Here is a 22,746-nt window from a genome sequence, read left to right as displayed (position 1 = left end):
TTTTAGACGGCAAACGAATAAAGAATAAACTGGATTAAAGAATCTGGGATTTAATTTAAACTCGGATTACTTAAGCAGACACGACCAATATTATTTCTCTCAACACCAGCTCAGAGCAAATCTTACTTTTGAAGACTTACCCAACCTCCTTCAGGGATCTTGCACAGGTACTCTTGTTCTCTTTGCTGGATCAATAAACCATTGTCAGCAAGTCCATCAACCACCGTAGTAAGCCAGATAGAAGGTCGAGTCTGAAGCTTGGAAGTGAGAATTCTGATAATGACTGCAAGATTGGGCTCGTGTCATGAGAGCGTTCCGAGTAAATCAAAACCAGAATTTTTCTGAAAGTCTTTGAAAGTTCAATTTTCTTCTTAGATTAGTCTCATGGCCATCTCGATTGTAATCCAGATCTGGAAATTGTAGTTCAAATACTTGGTGAGCCAAAGAAAAGTTTGAAAGGCCTTGCTTGTATAAGAAAAGATTAAAATCGAAAGATGTGCTCGTAAAAAGTTGCAATTGAAATGAATTCAGTAGGAATCGCTCCTACGGTAAAAATTAAAGAAAACCTTGCCTTGCAGGAAAAGTAAAAAATTAGACGAAGACGAGACTAGTCCGTCTTCAAGAAAAATTGCAGCAGGGGATCTAACTGCTGGGCCTGGCTAGACTCGATGGAACAGAGTCAGCCCCTTTAAGAGCTAAAAAGCGCAACAAGCCAGCAAGCAAGCCAAAAAGCCAAAAACACAGCATGGTATCACTTCTGTTAAGGGTTCTTAATCAGGTTAGGAAAAGGGGGAGTTTCAGGCCCTCCTCCTCCTAAGGCGTTCTCTTAAGTTAACTGAGTTTAGATTATTCACTAAGTTTAAGAATAAACACTAAAGATATATAAATCACCATACATTCATTTTGGTATTAATTGTTTTCAGATTCACATCGATGTAGGTTACATCATATATTTTAGGTTAATATATCAGGTTTAAAGGAGTCGTTACCATAGGTCGATACATTTCATCCTGAATTTTGGAAAAATAATATTTATATAAGTAAACCTTTAACAAAGCAGATTAATCACATGTGAAGACTTAGTGTCTTTAAATAACGTCTTCTGTAACTAAGTAACACAACCTATAATTATGAGAGTACAACTACATCATTACACAGCTTACACATCCCACGATGGTTTTTGTCCACTTGATGGCAATGTTGTTCCACGTCCAATTCCTATTAAAATTGACTTACGCGTATTTTCTTTATCGGATTTCCATCTGGAAAGAATCATGTTTAACATAGCCATTGCCTTCAAGGTGACATTTTCAAATATCTATATGAAAAGATGCATCTGTGTTTCTTTATTGGAGATTTCAACATTGTGTTTCTCAAAGTCCTGGACAGGTGATAGGTTCTTCTTAATTACTCCCAGATGGCAATTTTGACCTGGTGTCAGGGAGGTCCTGACATCTGTTTTTCCACTTAAAAGGTAGAGCTAATGTTTTTCAACGTTAACTGGATGATCTTGTTAATCATGGTATTCCTGAGGATGCAGAATATCACAACAACAATATTCTTGCCACGCTATTATGGATTAAGCTGGGCTCTTGTAATATAGCCATAAGTAAGGTCCTTTACCTGCTTTTTGTAAACATAACAATGAGCATGGTCTTGTTACCTGCTCTTTTGTTAATGTTAACAGACAAAAAGTAAGGTCCTTTACCTGCTCTTGTAAAGTGTCTCGAGATAACGCCTGTTATGAATTGACGCTATACAAATAAAGATTGATTGATTGATTGAACAACAACATAGTATGTTTAACATTTCTAGAACAAAGTAACACTTAGTTTGAGTCAAACGCATGAACGCTTTCAGACAAGTTCCTTCAAACAGGTATCCTGTAAACTGCGTTTCTTTTACTTTCAAAAGATCCTAGTGGACTTCCTGTGGACATTACAGCCAAGCGACCAATGACCTTTTTTTGTAGGTCTTGGCATGATTAACGTAAAAAAATGTCATTTGTGTAGTCAAAAAAGCAATTGCTTGCCCTCAAAGGGCAAAGAGCCATTTTGTAAACTTTTTTATGAAAATTCAACTATTGAATTTTTCACCAGACCCTTGAAAATTTTATTTACGTACAGGCACTCAAAAATGGTGGTGAGGTTAGAATAAAAACACTCTTTCGGGAAACAATAGGCTCCTCTAGCGTGGCCTTGGTGTACTGTTGATAGTACATATTTTCATGGATTCATTAATCTTGATAAATTTGGGGATATATCTTTTAATTGTGTCGACCATGTGAGAGTAATTCTTTTAGGTTTGTGAAGTTGTAATACACATGTTTAAGAGATCTCATTACAGTAGCAGCAGAGCTATATTTGGTTTGGAGCCAAGTGTCTGTTGTTGTCTGAGAGATTTTGCTTAACATAGAATTCATGCCTTATACAGAGTCAAGTATTTGTGGGCTGTCTTTCTTTTGGAATATAAGGAACACTTTGACGAAGAATACTTTGGCCAGTGACTGTGGAGTCCTGGTTTAGCAGCATGTCAACTATTGATTCTGATTAGCATGCCAGTAACTGCAAGGTTCTGGTCATCAAGCATGTCTGAGTAATTGTCTGTGATGTATATTATGTAGTTAGTTATTTGACCATGGCTAATTAAATCTAAGATGATCCACAAGTCTGTTTGACAATGTTTTCCTCATTCATTCAACACAGATATAGAAACCCCCACCTTACAACTGTCAAACTTTTACTTCTACACAAAACAAACTAAGGCCTGCTGCTTGGCCACGTCACACTCTTGTAGTCCCACGATCACAACACACCCCGACATGCACAGGGTGCTTAAGGCCTCAATTAGTTCTAGTCTTCTAATTAACTCTTAACCAAAGCTAAATTTTTCTTTTGAAAGCCTTGTTCTTATTTTCTACTGGATTGGATTTCCCCCCTGAAACAGAACGTTTTAAAACAGGAGCGAGGAGCTCCATGGTACAACTCAGAACTTGTATTCTGAGACAAATCATATAGCCCTCAACTGTAATGATTTCATAAGTATTCATAATACACCTTTAAACATGACAGATGAAGTAAGTAACCTCTTGCAAATTCCTCCGACAACTCTGATAGTTACAAATTATTTAGATTTAGCCTCGGTTTATTTGTCAGGGACAATACATTTAGACATAAATCCAATTAATGTGCAACCAATGCAATATAAACAGAACTTTTAGCCTTGGCTAATTTGCAGTCCTTGTCCCTTGTTAGGTTTTTTTTAGGAAATAACACACACAATACAATAGTGTAAAACAGAATTAAAAACTACAGACAGAAAGATTGCAGCAGACATAAGATAAGCAGCAGCATAGATGCATAAAAACATACAGTAAAGCGCAGACATTCAGATTGATGATAATGACTAAAAGTAAGAATTAACATCAATAGCTGCAGTAATTAAGGAAATGAAAACATAGGTAAAATATATACAAATCAGACATCACATCCTGTTACAGAGACTAGAATAATCACTTGACCATGGCGTGCCACAAGGTTCAGTATTTGGACCAATTCTCTTTCTCTAAGTAGTATTATGAATACATTTTAATTGCTATGCAGATGATATTTATCAACTCAGCCTAGTGACACCAATCAGTTATGTAAACTAGAAGCAATCCTGAAGGACATTACAACCTGAGTGACCAGAAATGTTTTGCTGCTTAACTCAGACAAGACTAAAGTTATTGTGCTTGACCCTAAACCATTATTTAGTAATATACTGTATAACTGTCTTTAATGGTTTAATCTAGCACCACTGTTAAGACTTTGAGTTCTATTTGATCAAGTCCTTTAACTCTCAAATAAATTTCACCTTCCATCAAACAGGAACAAAGGGGAAAAACGGAATTTCCTCTCAGGGATTGATGAACTATGTCTTCATCTTTTTTTACTTCTTCTAACCATCATCAGATGCTGATGGTTCTTTTCTTTTTTTATGTGTGATTATTTTATTTTTTCCGTGAACAGTGTAACATTGTGGTCAGCACAACAATAATAATAATACAAACACAAAAACTTTGTTATTGAAAAAAAATAGTACAATTAACAAAAAGAAAAAAATAATAATTGACATGCCCCATGAATTATTCAAATTTACCAACAAAATCAATAATCTATGCTTTACTTCAGAATCTACCCCTAATGCCACTTTATTTCAAGTAATCCCCTCACTTTGCCTCGTATTTCTCAGTCCTGTCCTTAATATTGTAAAGTATATGTTCATATGATGATGCCTTTGCCAGTACTGTGAACCAGTCCTGAAACAAGGGCTCACCTGGGTTCCTCATGTTTCTCCTTAGAAAATGTTTTCCAACCATTATGCTTGTTTGAATGAAGTCCTTCGTTCCACATTTAGATGTCTGCTGTGGATCACTGAGGACATAGAGCCTTGGGCAAAAGTCAAAGTTCATCCGAGTAATGTCTTTTATGTACCTTCAGCCAGTTGCTGAGTCATGGGACATTCCCAGAGTAGGTGAAGAAAGTGATGAGGTGAAGTCCTTTTCCCAATAACTTTGACTAATAGATGTCATCCAAGTAAGTCCAAGGTCATTTGATCTTCAACCCACCACACTGACAGCAAAAGTCAGAGAACAGATTGTTCTCATAATTGGGAAGTTTGATATATATATATATATATATATATATATATATATATATATATATATATATATATATATATATATATATAAATAATATGTGACCTTAAAAATGTCGATATGCATGGGTCAGAGACCCTTTCAGGTGGGCACATTCTGTGGTCAATTTTGGATGTATAGATAAGCACTGTTTTGGGGGAATTGGGATACATCCAAGGGCAAGTTTTTTGTATAGGTTTTATATGTCCTGTTGATAGCTGTAATGTTATTGGTGGTTTTGTGCACCTCAGGAGGAGATCTTCAGCTACATCCATAATCTGTTGTCCATGCCTGGCTACAGTCTTGAGGAAAAACAAACTGTAATGGACAAAGTATTACAACACATAAAGGTCAGTACACACACAGAATGGGATATACAAACAGTTTTCCTTTCATTTCTAGACTAGTCAAAGACGAAGCATGGTAAGAAAAGTCCTTCTAATATAAAAGAAATAACAATATAACTGATAAAGGCAGAGGTGAATTGAAATTTTAAGTGAAAACATATTTCAGCTATTTGATTCATTTCAAGTCCAATTGATTAAAAAAAAACCTGATTGCATTTATGAATTAAGTTGTCAAAATGCATAGACTTTGTTATATGCATTTGGTCAATTAAGCTGTGAAAATGCATGAGAATTTATAGAACAGGCTGTGAAAAAGCATGTGATTTCATAAATTAAGCTGAGGAAATTAAAGTGAATTATAAATTTCGCTTGCAGAATTCACAAGAATTGATCAATCAAGCCGTGAATATGCATTCATCAAATTGAATTTGACCTCAAACAAATCAAATCTCAGTAATTTATCACTTCTATTTTAACTTGCATACAGTTTAAATACCGCTGCTTTTTCATTTTATTTTCCACCCACCATAAACAAAGGCATTCTCTTACTTATACTGTATATGAAAAATTGTATCAGCCAATTCCTCCATGTATTTCAGGAGCTGATAACCCTTGATTCAAGCAGCTCTGCCGACCTAGTGTTGTTTCACTTCCCTGAAGAGGTGCAGCAAATTATCTCTAAGCTTCAGGTAAGGTCAAAATATCAAGAATCAGACTATGTTTTGTAACTGAAAATCTCCCTATATGTATACCAATTTATTGTAAAAAAAAATATGAGGGAATGAGAAAAGGAAAGATTTTAGGGCAAAATTTATATTTTTATCTTCTATCCATGTATTAGCTATCCATAGTCTGCAGGGGGTTTTTTTTGTTTTTTTTTAAACAACATTTTTTCATCCTGAATTAACTAAAATGTTACAAGTCCCACCCTTTTTTCTCCTGATTAGTTTGAAAAAAAAAACAAAAAAAAACACTTGGGACCGAATAAAAGGGATAAATGCTCAGTGAGGAAACACTTCCAGCCTATTAAGCCCTTCTGCCCTACAGATCATTCACATAATCTACCACATGGCCTTTATAGGCCACCACAACCCATATTTATATATATATATATTGCTGCAGCATATAAAATATACAGTATGCTATGGCCGGATATACTTTTAGCATCAAGGGAGAGCAACCCCGATCAAATAGGTTTAAAAAAAAAAAACCCATCAAAGATCAAAAAGACAGAGCATTGTACTGGTAGTCTTGACAGGCTCTATGCAGGTGCTTATCAGTGGGTTGGCGCCGTCAGTAAGACAGCGCCAACCTAACCTGAACCTAAGGCTGAAGTCAACATGGGTCAGGATGCCAAACCTGATTCCCTGCCCTTACTAGTGTCCCCCTCCCGTCCCGCGGTCTCATGAGATAAGACTTAAAAGAACAATGCGGAGGTGGTGGACGAAGTAGCAGAGTCCGCTATAGCAGGGTTTCTTAACCTTTTTGACCTTGGGGCCCAACATTTTCAGGGCAAGGTAGTCTGGGGCCCAATCGAGTGAATGGTTCTGATTTAACTTTTGCGGTCATTTTTATTTAATAGCTATTTGTGTCACTATGTTGTAATAATGAATACTGTTCTTCATTTGTACGTTTTTTAATCAATATATCAACCTATACATGGGCTAATTATGCATAAAACCTTGCACAAGTTAACAAGATCATTTAATTAATTTTGCTCATATAAAACCATGTTTTAGTGCATGTTTGTCAAATAAGTAACCCAATATAAACTTAGCAATAAAAGCAATAAAATTAGGTGCTCAATGAAGTTAGGTAGATTTGGTGATATTAAAACGAGCATTCTGTTTTGTGTAGCGCTGCCCCCGTTGCTGTCATTATTTTTTCGTTTTAAGAACCTCTCCATGACGTTTCCATTCAGATTCAGGCCCCGTTTACACGGAGACGGTGTGACAGTAAGACGAAACATTTGGACATGCGCAGTAGTCGAGAACAAACAACAATTGCGGCAGCTATGTGCTTCAGCAGCTATTCGCGTTGTATCGTCTTTTAAAACAGAATCTTGATATGATACATCATGTATGTCGCCGCCCAAAGAGCATTGAATACTTGCGGCATTTAGGTAAGACTTGGGAGAACTAGCCGCTAAAGAGGATGTTGTGGAGGAAGTGGGTATACTGCTGAGTGTCGCGTTGTAAAGTTCCACTGCCCACTACTGGCCAAGCGTGAGAACTACATTGTTTTCACTCAGGCAAGACCTGCCGTGTAGACGGTCTGTACTTCGAATCCGGAGTGCGGTCATTTCGATGCGTTTCTGTCACAGCGTCTCCGTGTAAACGGGGCCTCAGGGTCGTCACCTAGCAGAGTTGAGACTTCTCCATGGACGTTAAGCTAAATATTCTTCTCCTCGTTATGTTGGCCTACTTCTAACTGATGATACTGCCTCTGGTGGTCGGAGAGTGTATTGCAGGCCAACGATCACGGCCCTTACGGCCCACAGATGCAAACATATTATCCCCTCGCGGCCCTGCAGGTGGCGCTCGCGGCCCTTCGAAGGGCTAAGAAGGGTTAAGAAACCCTGCGCTATAGGATGCTACAGTGACAGTGTTTGCCTTTATTTCAATGCTACTTGTAGTCCAACGGCAACAACGTCAACAAAAGAGCAGAGAACATCATACTGGTGCATAGAAAACTAAGCCTATGGAGCCTTTTGACTTTGTGCACAGTGAACATAGTGGTTGCACAAACACATTCAGGCCATCCTCGTGTGGGGGGGGGGGGGGGGTTGTTTGGGCAGGCCATCCTCACCAACAGTCCCAACGAACCTAAGGGAGCTCAGGAGCTCCCAGAAAAAGGAGAGATTAGAATATAAAGATAGTGACAAGCAGTAATAAGATATGAAAGCTGGGAGAGAAAGGGGTATATTGAGATAACATTAAACTAATCAGAAATACACTATATACATTGTTAATGTGGTAAATGACTATTCTGGCTGCAAATGTCTGGTTTTTAATGAAATATCTACATAGATGTATAGAGGCCCATTTCCAGCAACCATCACTCTGGTGATCTAATGGTGCATTGTGTTTGCTAATTGCGTTAGAAGGCTAATGGATTATTAGAAAACCCATGTGCAATTATGTTAGCACAGCTGAAAACAGTATAGCTGGTTAGAGAAGCTATAAAACTGACCTTCCTTTGAGCTAGTAAAAAGTGAACTTTCATGTGAAACTCGACAGTCTATTCTTGTTCTTAGAAATGAAGGCTATTCCATGCAAGAAATTGCCGAGAAACTGAAAATGTTGCACAAAGGTGTGTACTACAACCTTCAGAGAACAGCACAAACAGGCTCTAACCAGAGTAGAAAGAGAAGGGGGAGGCCCAACTGCACCACTGAGCAAGAAGACAAGTACATAAGAGTCTCTAGTTTGAGAAATAGACACCTCACAGGTCCTCAATTGGCAGCTTCATTATTGTACCCGCAAAACGCCAGTGTCAATGTTTACAGTGAAAAGGCGACTCCGGGATGCTGACCTTCAGGGCAGAATGGCAAAGAAAAAGCCATATCTGAGACTGGCCAATGAAAGGAAATGATTAATATGGGCAAAAGCCCACAGACATTGGATAGAGGAAGATCTGAAAAAAGTGTTGTGGACAGACGAATCTAAGTTTGAGGTGTTTGGATCACACAGAAGAACACTGAGACGCAGAACAACTGAAAAGATGCTGGAAGAGCACCTGACGCCATCTGTTAAGCATGGTGGAGGTAATGTGATGGTCTAGGGTTGCTTTGGTGCTGGTAAAGTGGGAGATTTGTACAACGTAAAAGGGATTTTCAATAAGGAAGGCTATCACTCTATTTTACAACGCCATGCCATACCCAGTGGACAGAGCTTGATTGGAGCCAATTTCATCCTACAACAGGACAATGACCCAAAGCACACCTTCAAATTATGTAAGAACTATTTAGGGAAGAAGCAGGCAGCTAATATTCTATCTATTATGGAGTGGCCAGCGCAGTCACCAGATCTCAACCCTATTGAGCTGTTGTGGGAGCTGCTTGACCGTAAATTACACAAGAAGTACCCAACAAGCTATTCCAACTTGTGGGAGGGGCTTCTGGAAGCATGGGGTGAAATTTCTCCAGATTATCTCAGCAGATTAACAGTCGGAATGCCAAAGGTCGGCAATGCTGTAATTGCTGCAAATGGAGCATTCTTCAACGAAAGCAAAGTTTGAGGGAGAAAATTATTATTTGAAATAATAATCATTATTTCTAACATTGTCAATCTGTTGACTATATTTTCTATTCATTTTGAAACTCATTTGATAAAAAAAAGTGTGACTTTTCATGGAAAACACAAAATTGTCTTGGTGACCCCAGACTTTTGAACGGTAGTTCAAAAGTTTCTCTCCTGTGCTTCCCAACTTGAAAAGGGACTGATCCTCCACCCAAAGGACTGGACTCCACTCAAACGTTTTCCTTTCAATTCCTTTATTTTGAAGTTCAGTTCAGTTCATGAGTTTTAGCCTTTGGCTACTTCACTTTAAGTTTAGAATGGTTTCCGTTTAGGTTAACCGTTTAGGTTAGGTTTAGGTTAACCGTTTAGGTGAAAAACCTTGGAAACAAAAGAAAATACAAGATGTTAACATGACATCAAAATCAACATAATTTAAACATTTTAACTGAGACACATGCAGGAATAATTTTAATATTTTTAAGCATTTTAATGATCTACTCTTTAAACATACTTCTCTGTATATTAAACATATTTTAATCCTGAATTTTAACAAATGTTTTGCATTTTAAACTCATTTTAATAATCTGTTTTTTAACAAATGAATATTCTACTTCTGTTTTAATCACACGTGCAAAGTAAACAAACCGCCTCATTAACGTCACCCGTGGCAACAATATCAAATCATTAATCAACTAATTAATCAATCAAGTCCGTCTTTTTTACTGCGTGCTACAGCAAAAGTTTATAAACAGTGTTTATACACTGCAATGCAACAATAATGATAGACAAATAATTTAAGTCATCTTGCATTTACATTACATATAGACCTTAGCCGATGGAGCACAAAAGAGAGGGGGAAAAGAAATGGCTCTGAGCTATTTTTATATATTTTTTTATGCTCCCATTAGGTCTTAAGCAACGAAGCAATGAATGTGTGCGGAAGCTGTAGTAATTAAGTGCCAAAATCATCACATTCTACTTATGTTGGCTGTTTGAAGCACGGCTTAGTTTTAACCTTGCATTGTTTCAAAAGCTGAACATAACCTTCTTGTGACAGCAGAGTACTTTGATAATGCTCTTTCCTACACCAGGATAAGGCTATCTACTAATAAAAACAATATTTTCTAACCAGGTGATACACTGGTTACCTACAGTGTATCACCTGGAAGAAAGGAAGTACAACAGTGGTTAAGTCAGGAAACAAACATTTTCTACAATAGCCCATCCACTCTATGGGCCAGTTAATCTTTCTCACTTATCATTATTGTCACTTAAGCAAGTAAGTAAAAAAAAGTAATCTTCCCTTCTTACTATGTCTTTAGGATGACCATATACTTATGAAGTTCCTCAGTCATCTCCTGAAACCAAGGTACTATGTGTGTGATCTCAAATATTACTCTCTTAATTGTCTCCTGTGCATTTAGTTCATTCCTCACCTGCTTCCTGTTAAATCTATTTCTTTTTTCTCACTTTTGTCTGCTCTGTTATTTAGGGAAGGTCCTCATTCAGGCACGATCCTGCCAATGGAACATGAGCTTCATGAGCTTCTACTGGAATTGTTGTGCCGCCTTTCCCCTGACCAGATCTTGAAATTCCTTCAGACTTCCCAGCACTACAGACTGGAGGAAGCCTTACAAGTACTTTCTACTATACTTACATTTTGTGCATTATAGGTCTCCCAGAGTAGCATCGAGATGTTAATTCCCATTCAGAGTGGTTTCGTTAACCCCTTGAGCAGTAACTTTCAATGAATGGTCCAGTGAAATGAACAATACAGATAGTTGAAATAATATGATTTGTATCACTTATTTTTTAGGATTGACTTTACTGAGCTGAAGAAATTACTCTTAAATTAAGGTTGTGAGCACCGTCTGTTAAAATAGGGAGAGAACCTCCATGATACCCCGCTACCCTCGTTGTCACCTTTTGCTGTTATAGTATTGTTTAAGAGCCCCCTGGTTGCAAAATATACAGTACTTACCGTACTTTTAAGTACTTTGTTAACCATGGAAAAGAATATCCAAAAGATAAATAAAGCAAACAGGATCTGCTGGTCTATCACGTAAAAGGGAATCTTATGGGGTACTGTGCAAACTAGGGTGTAACCATACACTTAAATTTCGTTTGGTATGGTTTTTCATAGTCATTAGATCTTTGAGTGGCTTCCATCTGGTATTATCATCTACTGAGTTTTGTTTCGAGTCAACATATCTCCATTCACTGGATGAGCTGAGTTTGAGTATCTCCATGATTCAGTTAGCTACAAATGGCTTGTACCTGCAAGACTCCGACTTTAGCCATGTCAGTACCACAGTGGAATCGCTATTTGGTATAGGCTGATCCCATTGCTTGTGATTCATCCAGAGCTTCTGCAGCAGGACTTTGCCCTGGTGGTGAAAGGTATGATGTATCCTAGGGGGTCATATTGGGAAGTGAGCACTCTATACATTTCCCAAGGTATCAGGTACACAGTGCCAGCTTATACTCAGTGTGCCCTCTACAGGATTTGTCGGACTTTGATTCAGCAAAAGCTCAACACTGTCTGATCTGGCAGTTGGTGGTAGATGATCAACGACAGATGGAAAGTTGCTTTTCAATCCTCCAGTAGACAACAGGTTCTTTGTCTTGAGGAGAAGTTATTTTGCTTCACTGGGATAGGGAAGGGATTTTAGGCAGTTTTCTACATAGAATGATTCAAGCACGGTTTCAACTACAACTACTTCATTCCCTTTACTGTCTTTGGCACCCAATGTGGAGCATTTAAAAGTGCTGGCTGATGCAGAAAATACTGGTTATGAGGCGGTGGTACAAGCTGCTGTGGTAAATGTTAAAACTGGTATGGAGCTGCAGTACCTCGATGGTAAGCGTATGGCTGGGAACTGATTGATGATGACACTTGAGGTGGGGGCATAGAAGCAGGTTGAGTGGCATGGGGTGGTAATATTGGCCCCTGTGTTAGTGGTAAATGACTGTGAGGGCCATAGACTGATAGGATCAACATCCTGTTCAATGTGAAGGCCATAGTGCAGATGAGGCTGGTGGCATTTGAATAGAAGTTGGTATCTAAAGGGTTAAAGGTGGCTGGTTCGCAGGCATTCTGGAAGGATGAACAGTTGGTGGCTGGGCAGGTCTTGTGAAGATGAAGGGTATGCTGAGTTTGATGCCGTACAAGTTGATGATGCTGAAGGGGGTTGAATTGATGGCTCCTGGAGGGGAAGTTCATAATTCACATACGAAACTGAAGCCAGTCTATTATGCTCACAGGGTACAGTTGAAGGCCTAGGTATATAGAGGAGAAAAGGGTTTGAGCAGATTGTTCAGTGATGCCCACTGACTGCTTATCTCATCCTGGTTTTCATGTCATCTCCCTCTCCCTCAATGTACAAACAGCTCTCCTCCTTTCCATTACTTTTATTCCTAGGGCTTTGAGTGTGTTCCACACAGACTAGACCCATGCAGCCATAAATATTTGCTGGATAAAGTTGTGATGTTTGGTGGCTTTTCCTTTGTAAGCATCCTCCCAGCCATATTCCCTTGTACCGTTAGTTCAATCAGGATGCTCTTCTTCCCCTCCTTGTACCATAGGACCACAACTCTGTTTAAAATATGCTGCAAGTCTATTTTCGATGGAGTAAGCTGCAGGTACACGTCAAGCTGGACAGAATATGACAACCTGAACAGGAAGTCAGACAAGGAAAAGATCAATTCATTTTGGTCAATTTCAAAAACAAAGTCTAAATGGTGTTGTATGATTCAGGCTGGGTTCACATTGCAAGATTTTTTAATTTTTGCTCATGCCACTGTATGCAAACTCCTAAAGACCCATAAGTCTTATATATACCCCAAATGTCCAATTTGCCTGCATAAATAAACATGTGTATAGCTTGGTACAATTACTGGCTAATGTACTGTATATATTGGAATACACCCAACAGGGGTTGAATTTTTTTATAACTCACCTGTTTTGATTTGATAAAGGATACCAGATTATTTGTAATTAGGGGCATGAACCATTTGACAGCAAACAGCCATATCATAGCAGTTTGTCATGAGGTATAAGGCCCATTTCACATCCAGCTCTTTGCTTGTTGAAAGGTTGACCAAAACTTTAATAGTCAGCATTTCAAAATTGGCAATTGCCATACATAGGCTGCCAAACCACTCTTCAGAAAGCAATGGGTGACATCACATTCAATTCTTATAGGGAGCTGGCAAGAGTAACTCTGGATTAAGTCTAAATAAACATTTTGACTTTTTAACTGGCATATTAATGATGAACCAAGCACTTCTAAATTGAGTCGTCTGGACTGAAATCATGTTAATCACTGTCGGTCCTTTCTCGTTTTTTCCCCTAGATAACAGAAAAGTACCACCACCACGAGGTTTCAGCATATCTGCTGGAGAAGAAGGGAGATTTTCAAGGATCGTTTTCTGTCTTGTTGGGGGTAACGTAATACCATTAAAATGTAAAGATTGGTCAAAGGCTTTAAGGATCTAAAGCAGAAGTGACACACGCACTGTTTAACACAAATAAACACAAATATACTAAATTTTGTCTTTGCTTTTAAATCTGTTAAAGTGTGTATGTGCTAATGACAGACATTTCATAATCTCTTCAAAGATATTGAAAGAAAAACTGAGTCTACTCGCAACTGAGATTGAAAGAGGAGTCAATGGAGAAGATAAAAATCCAAATGAAGAGAAGGAAGGCAATAAATCCACGCTGACAACAGTAAAAGATTCTCTTGACAACATCATAGACTTGTGTCATCATAGCTCTGAGAACCTTTACCAGCAACAAAGAGAGGTATTGTCACTGCACATATTTGTGGGATAAAGGGTTTGGTTATTGATTGTTGATCTTTGATGTTGATGTTGTTGATTGTTGTATTTATTTATTTATTTTTTGGTTGTTAATTTGATAGTTTTGAATAAACATACATACATTTGCATGTGATTTGTATAGAAACGTTAAGCAAACATAATTACATTTTCTACACAGACATGGATATACCTTTGATAGCTCATCCTAGTATAGAAAATGAATAATAAATCTAGCAGTGTTTTTTTTCCATATTTTTCTTTGTTTGTCACCATCTGCTTCTGGTTTAGGTCCAGTGCTGAAAAACACAAACATCTTTCTAAATTAGTATTTTTTCCTTTCTTCCTTTGTGACTTAAAGATGTCTCCTAAATTACTTATCGTGTTTGTTATTCACTCCATATTTTACATTTCTTTCATGGCTTTTTTACTTTCAATTATTTGTGATGGAGTTGGTTCAGCCAATTATTATTATCCGTTTGTTTGCTATTATTCTTAAGATCCTACACAGGTATTTTTCTGAAGTGAGGGAAAGTACATAATTGATTATTAATTGCTTTTTTGTTACAGGTCCTGTGGTTTCCACTTCTGGAGACAATGATGTTTTCTCAAAAAGAAGTGAAGGGACTTGGTTCTATACACACATTTGAGGGTAATGTATTCACACAAACAACTTTTTTGTATTAGTGTACATACGATCAAGGAGGTCCAAAACTTTTACGGTATGGCTAGTCTTGTTTTCCGATGACTGATAGTGTCTCAACGTTTTCTATTCATTCCCTACGGACAACGTGAAAGGCAGTGGCGCTATGCATTAAGGGATCGTTGCAGCAAGTTTCGAGTGGAGGTCCAACGCACTCGTCTGAGAAGAATACACTGGAGCTCTATTCTATGCAAATGAGTCTAGGGACTGTCCAGACTAGCCGTGCATTTATACCCAATGAGGCACATTCATTTTTCATTGTTATTTACAACTAGGCTATCAAGAGCGGGTGGGGAGGTCCAGTAAAAAGCATAACACCCCCACTATTCAGTGGATATATACGCCCATTAAGCATGATCCCTAGCGTCCTCACCTTTATGCTTTAGTCTTGAACGTAGTCTTGAAAGTTTAGTCTTGAATGTAAGTCTTGCAACTTTTTTTATTTTTGAAAACTCATACAGTTCGCCTTTAGTATTGACAGGTTTATTCTGCTGTCTGAATGCTAAGACTTGTTTTTTTTCTGTGGCTTCATTTCAGTTTAATGAGGTTTGATTTTTTTTCTTGCAATGAAATGCAATTCAAGCAGTTATTAAAGACTAGAAGATGTTCATATACTGTATATGATATGGGTGTTCCGATTCATTAAGAACTACCTGTGATAAAAGGGACATCCTGTGGTATATTAAACATGCTTTGAAGGAACAACTAATCAAAGAAGTAAAATAATAATATAAAGAAAAATACAAATCTTTATTATTAATCTTTCACATTGAATTACTAGTTTCAGCTTAATGCTTCTTAAATATTGCTGGTCAATCAAGATGTGAAGAAAACTATAGTGACTATGCAATCGTGATTTATAAGTCAATATGTTTCTCTGTTTAATGTTTTATCCCCACCTTGAATTCTTTGACCAGGCTTTTTTGAGAATCAATAGAAAATTATATACAGTACATTTTTTATTGTGTTTCAGTGCTGAGGGAGCTGACGATGAAGGTTCTGAACTGCATGAGCAGCTTTATTTCTCTTCCGGCCATCATCCAACGTATTCTCCAAGTGAGTATTTATGATATGTTGTGGCCTTTCTTAAGCGTCCTCAGAGAAATGGGTGTGCCCTACCCATCTAATAAATATTTATTTAAAAATTAGAAAATATGTCCTTGCCTCTAAATATTTGTGTATTACAAACACATCAAGTTATTATAAATATTCCTGGTTCTTTATGGAGTGGGAATTAGCTGCATGCAGTCTATGAAAGGTTTCCATTTATGGACAAATGTAGCAGTGTTACCTTTTAGAGAGAATATTATCTTTTCTCATTAGACAAAATACATAACGTCTCTAAGCCAGCAGGCAATCAAGGGGGCCTTTGCAGGTCTCCATAGATATAAAATACACCGTCTCGCTGACAGGGATGTAAAGGCCAATATACTTGACTGTAAAAGATTAATATGAGAAGAATTGACACAAAGTCACAATATAGTTAGACAATACTATGCAGTACTTGGAATTGTATTAGTCCCAGCCTACCACAAGGTGTACTTGAACGTATATTGTTGATGGCCTCGTCCCATAACTAATTACAACCCCAGCTCCTGCTCCCAAGAGCTGCAAGATCTAGTAGCTGAGTGACCATCAAATGTCATTAGTTGCAAGTATATTTTAGATATTATAGATTTCTGACTGGCTTTCAAAGATAGAAGAATATCCCATGGTTGCTTAACAGGAATGGATGGATAGCAGGAGAATACGGTAGAGGTACAGTGTCTGATTTGGAAATAAAGAAATAGGTGAGACGCTGGCAAATTAAAATCTGATGACTGGTCCGAATAACTTGAAAAAACACCATCTTTGCAGAGATCCCTGAAGTGTTTAATGCCCTGACTCTGCCAGATCTTAAAAATGTTATTAATAAGTGATGGCTGAAACAAATGATTTTTAACCACAGGAGTCAGAGTGGATGGTGACACAAATTTAAAATGCTGCCTAAATTGAAACCAGATCCTAAAGCCTAGTTTTTACTTCTGAGTCAAATCGACGCCGTAGCTACGTGGTCGAAGTGGGCCCCTATGCTGACCCTACGCAGTGGCCCTAAACGCACCTCCAAAGAATCCTGACAATGCGTGAACCGCAAGGACTGTGATTGGTCCGCTCAGAACATTATTTCCGGCAGTTGCTTTTCCGGTCACAACAGAAATATTAAAACGCTGTATACAGTGAAGAAAATCGGCCCGTTGACATTTGAAAGTAGCGAAAATGCATTTCTTCATCCAGGTTCCTCGAGTGTGTTAAATTCACCTGTTTTTAGCCTCGATTGGTTTAGTTGTCAGACAGACCACCTACGCAAACGTCTCCGTCGTCGCCACTTCCCTCGAGCAGCTTGGTGTTGAATTTGAGAGCAACGCTTTTCCTTGACACCGTCAGGTCTACGCCGCCGACGCAACGCAGAAGTATAAACTAGGTTTAAGGGTGGACAGCACCACTGGATTAGTGGTAAAATTGGATGGATTATGTGGCGGGGGGAGAAAATGAATGCCAATAGAGAAGATGAGGATAGTGAATGCGTCTCCAACCTACACCACAGCAATTCTGGAGAATTAAGCCACCAAATCAATTGAATGAATGTATTTACCATGATTTGAAAATAGCATCAACTTGTTGTAGAGCAGGGGTGCTCAATACGTCGATCGCGATCTACCAGTCGGCAGTGTGGGTAGATCGCAAAGCATTATAAAGTAGACGTCAGCCTATCGTCCGTCCTCACTATGAAAAAAAAAAAACGGCTCAGCCCTCCGCGCCTCCGTATTTTCATCTTAAGTTTCGTTTCATTAAAACCGAAAGTAAAGACGGTTGCGATGTGACTGTATTTGCTGAATGAATATTAAAATATGTAACGTAGTGTTAAAAGGCTGCATCAATCAATATCATTTGTTGCAGCAAGAAAGGCAGAGGATCATCAGGCAAAGAGGAGGAAAAGTGAGAACTGTAATACGCTAAGAGAATGAGAAACATAGTGAAGGAGCCGACAGATGAAACAAAAAATAGATATGTAAATGTAGCCGAGGCTGGAAAACTAAAGGATATGCAATGAATCGGAATATTTCAAGGCCATGTTGATCAGTTGTTAATCATGTTGTTCAGTGACAGTATGAATTATTATTGAGTAATTATGACTCAGTAGTATACTTGGACTTTTAATTTTAAAAAATTCAACAGAGGATGAGACAGGAGAGAGACATGAAGACCAGGACCCAGTTACATACAAAGGCCAGACTCATTCTCTCTCTCTCTCTCTCTCTCTCTCTCTCTCCCCCCACACAACCTATACCAAACACTTAATATACAGATATAGAGCTAAATTCTAAATAAATATATGTTTTGCACGTTTATATTAGGTAGATCATTTTGACTTGGTCATTTTATAAGTAGCTCCCATGCCGAAAAAGTGTGAGCACCCCTGTTGTAGAGTATTCCGAGATATAGACTATCCTTAAGCTATGGCCTTGTTTTATGCAGGCCAGGTTTTTTTTCCCCTTGACCGGGTGACAAGCTAACAACAACCTCAACCGGGGGCGTCGCCAGGTCATTTTTACCGAGCCCCGAATGTTTTGAGGATAGCCCCGAAAATATTTTTTTACAAAAGTCTTGGTTACATAACAGTCAGTCAAAGTTGGAAAAGTTCTCTGTTAGGTCTGTGTCCGCATGCGTGCGTGCGCGTGTGTCTGATTGTCAGTGCTGAGTGATTAACGTTACGTCAGCGTATCAGACGGCGACTCAAATTTCAGCGGGAGATGGTAATATTTACAAGCTTTAGAGATGGCAGACAGGGGACAAGCAAAACAGTTATCTTTTAGGATTTTTCCAAAAGAGACGAAACAGTAAGCAAAAGCTGTGAGCCTGTGTGGTAACGTCTCAGAGCTGATTAAACCTCCCTGTTGAATTATATTAAGAATCATATTCGACTGTCAGTCTTTATGAGGATTTGAATGGAGGTGCATTTAAGCTAGAGGTCGTCTGATCCAACTGCAATCTTCCTTTGTCTTTTAGCAGAACTTTTCACCTAAATCAGATATTCATAATATAAGCTGAAACTCACTAATCTTACCATAAAGTGTGTAGGCACTGTGAAGTTGTTCCTCCTAAAAATAGGCAGATGCTCTACTACAAGTGTAATAATCCATCTGAATTTTAGACTGGTTTTTAAGAAAAATTTATTTGAAAAACAGGATAAACTACTGGGTAGCCGAAAGATCATTGAAAACGCCTCGTATCAAGAAGATATTACATCTTTTATATAAGATTAACTTTACAACCTGTAATAAGTTCTACTTTAAGCCTTCACGATTCAGTTTTCATTACATTTATAAATGCATGTTTTATGCTATTTCAGATATTAAGGCTTTAATCTTAGTCTTGTTTTACAGATTGACAAGTCAGTAAATATAATTTCTGCATCTTGCTGAAATATACAAATAACACAAAAGGGAATCTTTGTTTATCTGAAAGATTAAAAAAAAAAAGTCTAGCATTTTCTACTTTTTGAAAATAACACATCACTGCCCCCATTTCAGTTAAATACAGTATTTGTTACTATTAAAGGCAACATTGTGCTCAAAACATAGGACAGGCGGGATGTTATATATGACAGGATGAACACAAGATACAACAACACAGGAGAGAAGCTGGGGCCTGAACTATAGTGAGTTTAACATATTCAGGGTCTCTTTGGGTGATCTGACTTCACGAACCCTCACATTAGAGATCGTGCTTCAACTTAAATGCTCTGGCACTTTTCCAGGATGAAAGATATCAGTAAACAATAATCATTAACTTAACAGACCATAGTTTAATGCTAAATCATGCAGGACTCATGAAGTGTCCTCCCCTCTCTCGATCAGCTCCTGGAGCGCCATGATCTAAAGATCTGATTGGTCAGTGGGTGGAGATTTTTACAGGTTGATCTCTTATCTCAATTATAACCTGGTCCCGAGCAGGTTATAATTGATTAAAAACCCAGAGTTAACCCTGAAGTGAACTCGCTGACTTCAAATCCTGCTTCGTTGTCCAAGCCCAAGAACAGAGAAGAACAACACAAGATACTTAGATTGCAAATAAGGAGCCAGTGTTTATTAAAAAAAAAAGATCAAATAGAGCATAGTTTTTGTTTTGTTTTTTTATTCGGGGGACATTTATCCATGTCTGGGCTAAGCCCCCAATTTCCTCAAACTCTAGAAACGCCCCTGACCTCAACCAGGAAACTTTCATGAACTTTTGTTTTACTTTTATGGATTAAAGACTCTGGCCTTTATGAACTGAGGAACATTTACTTTGAACTCAAGAACTTTGATGATGAACTGAAGACCTTTAATGCTGGCAATGATGAAGATTTATTTTTTATTTTTATTTATCTTCCAATACAAACATATTTTTGGTAAATCAAGTCCAACTCTGCTGAGTTTTATTAAATATAATCATCAGTTTAAATATTTCTCTCTCTCCTTCAATTTGGAATTTTTTTTATTTCTGTTGCCCATTATTAAATGTTGGTTTTACGTTTATGCTAAAGACACTTTAAAGGTGAATGTGTGCTAGTCATGATAAAATATGACTTAAATCTTTATGTAATTTTATGTTTTGACTTAAACTAATGTCAAAATAGCAGAAATTTTAGCATTATTAGTCATTAACTATGATTTGATTGTTTAACATATTAGTAAAATAACAAGCTCAAGTGAAATTAACTATTGATTAACTGTTCATTTGTTATGGTTATTATAAAGAGATTTTTCAAAAAAGTTATGTTCATGCATAATGATAAACTGCTTGGTTGCTCATTTTATGCATTCCAAATAGTTTTACCAAAAAATTTGTATGCTGTGCTTCCTCCATGAGATGAATGTGACAATTTGCTTTTGACATTACATGTGAAGCTTTTTTTTTTCATCTTTTAGGACCCTGTATATGGGACGGGAAAACTAGCTGAAATCCAAGGCCTCATACTGAGTATGCTCAGCACTTTTAACTACGAACAGGTAAACAGAAAAAATGTGTGTGTGCATGCATCTGTTCTCCTCTTCCAAAGCTCTCACCTTCCCTTCTCCTTGAATGGTCATACAATTTGCTTTCGGATTAAGGTCTTCATACATACTGGCATTTCTTAGATGTAGTTTCTTAGTTTAACAAACTCTTTTTTTTTTATCAAATGCACACAATACAGTATTTTTCCATCAGGGATGCCCAACTGGCAGCATTGCATATTTCATCCACTTAAATGACCTTTAACAGGGCCCATGAGTTGGGTGTCCCTCAAGTGGAATTAGCAGCAAACCCCTGAGAAGCTGCACACCCAGACTCATTATGCAACATTATTGCCTATATCCAGTGACACAGACACCAGTGAGACATGGCCCTCCCTCCCAAGACACGAAAAGCTGACTGCTGCCTCTTTATTTTATTATTTTCTTTCTTTATTCATCTTCTGTTTAATTTCACCAGTGTATAATTGACTAGAAACAACCTGATTTATTTCACAATGCTTGTTACAAACTTTTGAGAATGGAGCTTATATTGTTTATGATCACATGGACCTTGTTGGCTTTGGTTAAGTTTTTGTTTGATCCCTGCGAGAGCATATGGGCCAGATTCAGTATTCTCTAAGATTTTTACTGAATCGAAGGTTTTTAGCCACTGTAACACATAATTATGCTTTATGCTATATAGCAGCGGATAACTTTGATAATCGTGATGATTTTTAAAAAAGGACAACAAATGAAAAGTGCAGAAGAAATCAGATGTAACAATACATCAAAATAACAATACATTTATAAAACTAATATTAAAAAGACACATTTATAAATGGAGTTAGAGGCAATATTACAGATGTGTGATAGGAGGGAGTTCCAGAGGCTGGGTGGACAGGGTGGTGCAGTGAGTTGAATAGAAGAAATAGACCTGAGAGTGGTTGTGGTTGTGGATGTGACAGCGGCTTTTTGCAATCTCCCGGATAGGAAGAAGAGGAGTCCTGATGATTTTTTCCGCCACTTCACCACTTTCTGTAGAGACGTCCAGTCTGAGTTAAACCTTAATTAAGCAAAAGTATGATTTATTCGATTAATCGATCGGGATATTCGATAGAATACTCGATTACTAAAATATTCGATAGCTGCAGCTCGAGAGGAGACTTTTTAGGCACTAGAATGATTGTAGCAGTCTTAAAACATGATGGTACCACAGCCTAGGTCAGTGAGGTGTTGAAGATGTCTGTGAGAACGCACAACACATCCCTTAAGCAACTTGCACCTTGAATGTCATCAGGTCCCACTGCTTTTCGGGGGTTCACTCTCCTCAGGGTTCTCCAGACATCCGTCGTGTCCAGGTTGAGTGGCTGCTCATCAGGGCGAGGGGGGGGGGGGGGGGGGGGGGGTAGCAGCTTTATAGTCTCTAATGACATGTATGCCCTACCACACTGGCTGTTTTAAGTGCCACCATGTTGCCAGATTCAAAAGTGTTGTTCCGAGCTTTCAGCATTGCACGTGCCTGGTTTCTTATTGGCCCGTATGGAGATGTTCTTGATCACACTAACATCCTCCATGCACTTCTGAATGTAAGCGGAAACAGACTCTGCATACTCTTCCACACGTGTGATGAAGGATTTTTAGATTTCTCCTCAGCTTTGAATACAATCCAACCCCACATTATAGCAAATAAACTGCTGTCAGCTTTTAACCTTGATGCTGGGGTGGTGAAATGGGTCTTGGACCTGAAGTTTGCGGAAGACACTGTTTTAATCAGTCTACTCCAGGACGGAGAGGTCAATCTGGGGCCTTCTATGGATATAAGTTGTTACCATAACTCTGCAAATTGTCTCATCCAAAGTGTTGAACGGTTGAATCGGTTACGAGGCTATTTGTTTTGTTTCCAATTTGCATTCTTTGCATTGGGCAATGAATACCGTAA

The 22,746-nt window shown here is 38.1% G+C and overlaps 1 protein-coding gene across 1 annotated transcript in view; it reads left to right on the top strand.

The window, feature by feature from the left end:
- The window catches only part of vps8 (VPS8 subunit of CORVET complex), a 129,300-nt gene that overhangs the window by 90,074 nt on the left and 16,480 nt on the right, over nucleotides 1–22,746 (top strand). The window contains exons 32-40 of the mRNA XM_079362628.1: nucleotides 4,930–5,028; nucleotides 5,625–5,714; nucleotides 10,589–10,635; nucleotides 10,759–10,903; nucleotides 13,622–13,711; nucleotides 13,888–14,073; nucleotides 14,658–14,739; nucleotides 15,764–15,846; nucleotides 20,742–20,822. Of these exons, the coding sequence (XP_079218754.1) occupies nucleotides 4,930–5,028; nucleotides 5,625–5,714; nucleotides 10,589–10,635; nucleotides 10,759–10,903; nucleotides 13,622–13,711; nucleotides 13,888–14,073; nucleotides 14,658–14,739; nucleotides 15,764–15,846; nucleotides 20,742–20,822 (903 nt within the window). The remainder of the gene's footprint in view (nucleotides 1–4,929; nucleotides 5,029–5,624; nucleotides 5,715–10,588; nucleotides 10,636–10,758; nucleotides 10,904–13,621; nucleotides 13,712–13,887; nucleotides 14,074–14,657; nucleotides 14,740–15,763; nucleotides 15,847–20,741; nucleotides 20,823–22,746) is intronic.

This window comes from Symphodus melops (genome assembly GCF_947650265.1).
Source record: "Symphodus melops genome assembly, chromosome: 15".
Taxonomy (NCBI): Eukaryota; Metazoa; Chordata; class Actinopteri; order Labriformes; family Labridae; genus Symphodus; species Symphodus melops.
Note: the sequence above shows the minus strand (reverse complement) of the source record. Positions and strands in the feature narration are given on the sequence as shown.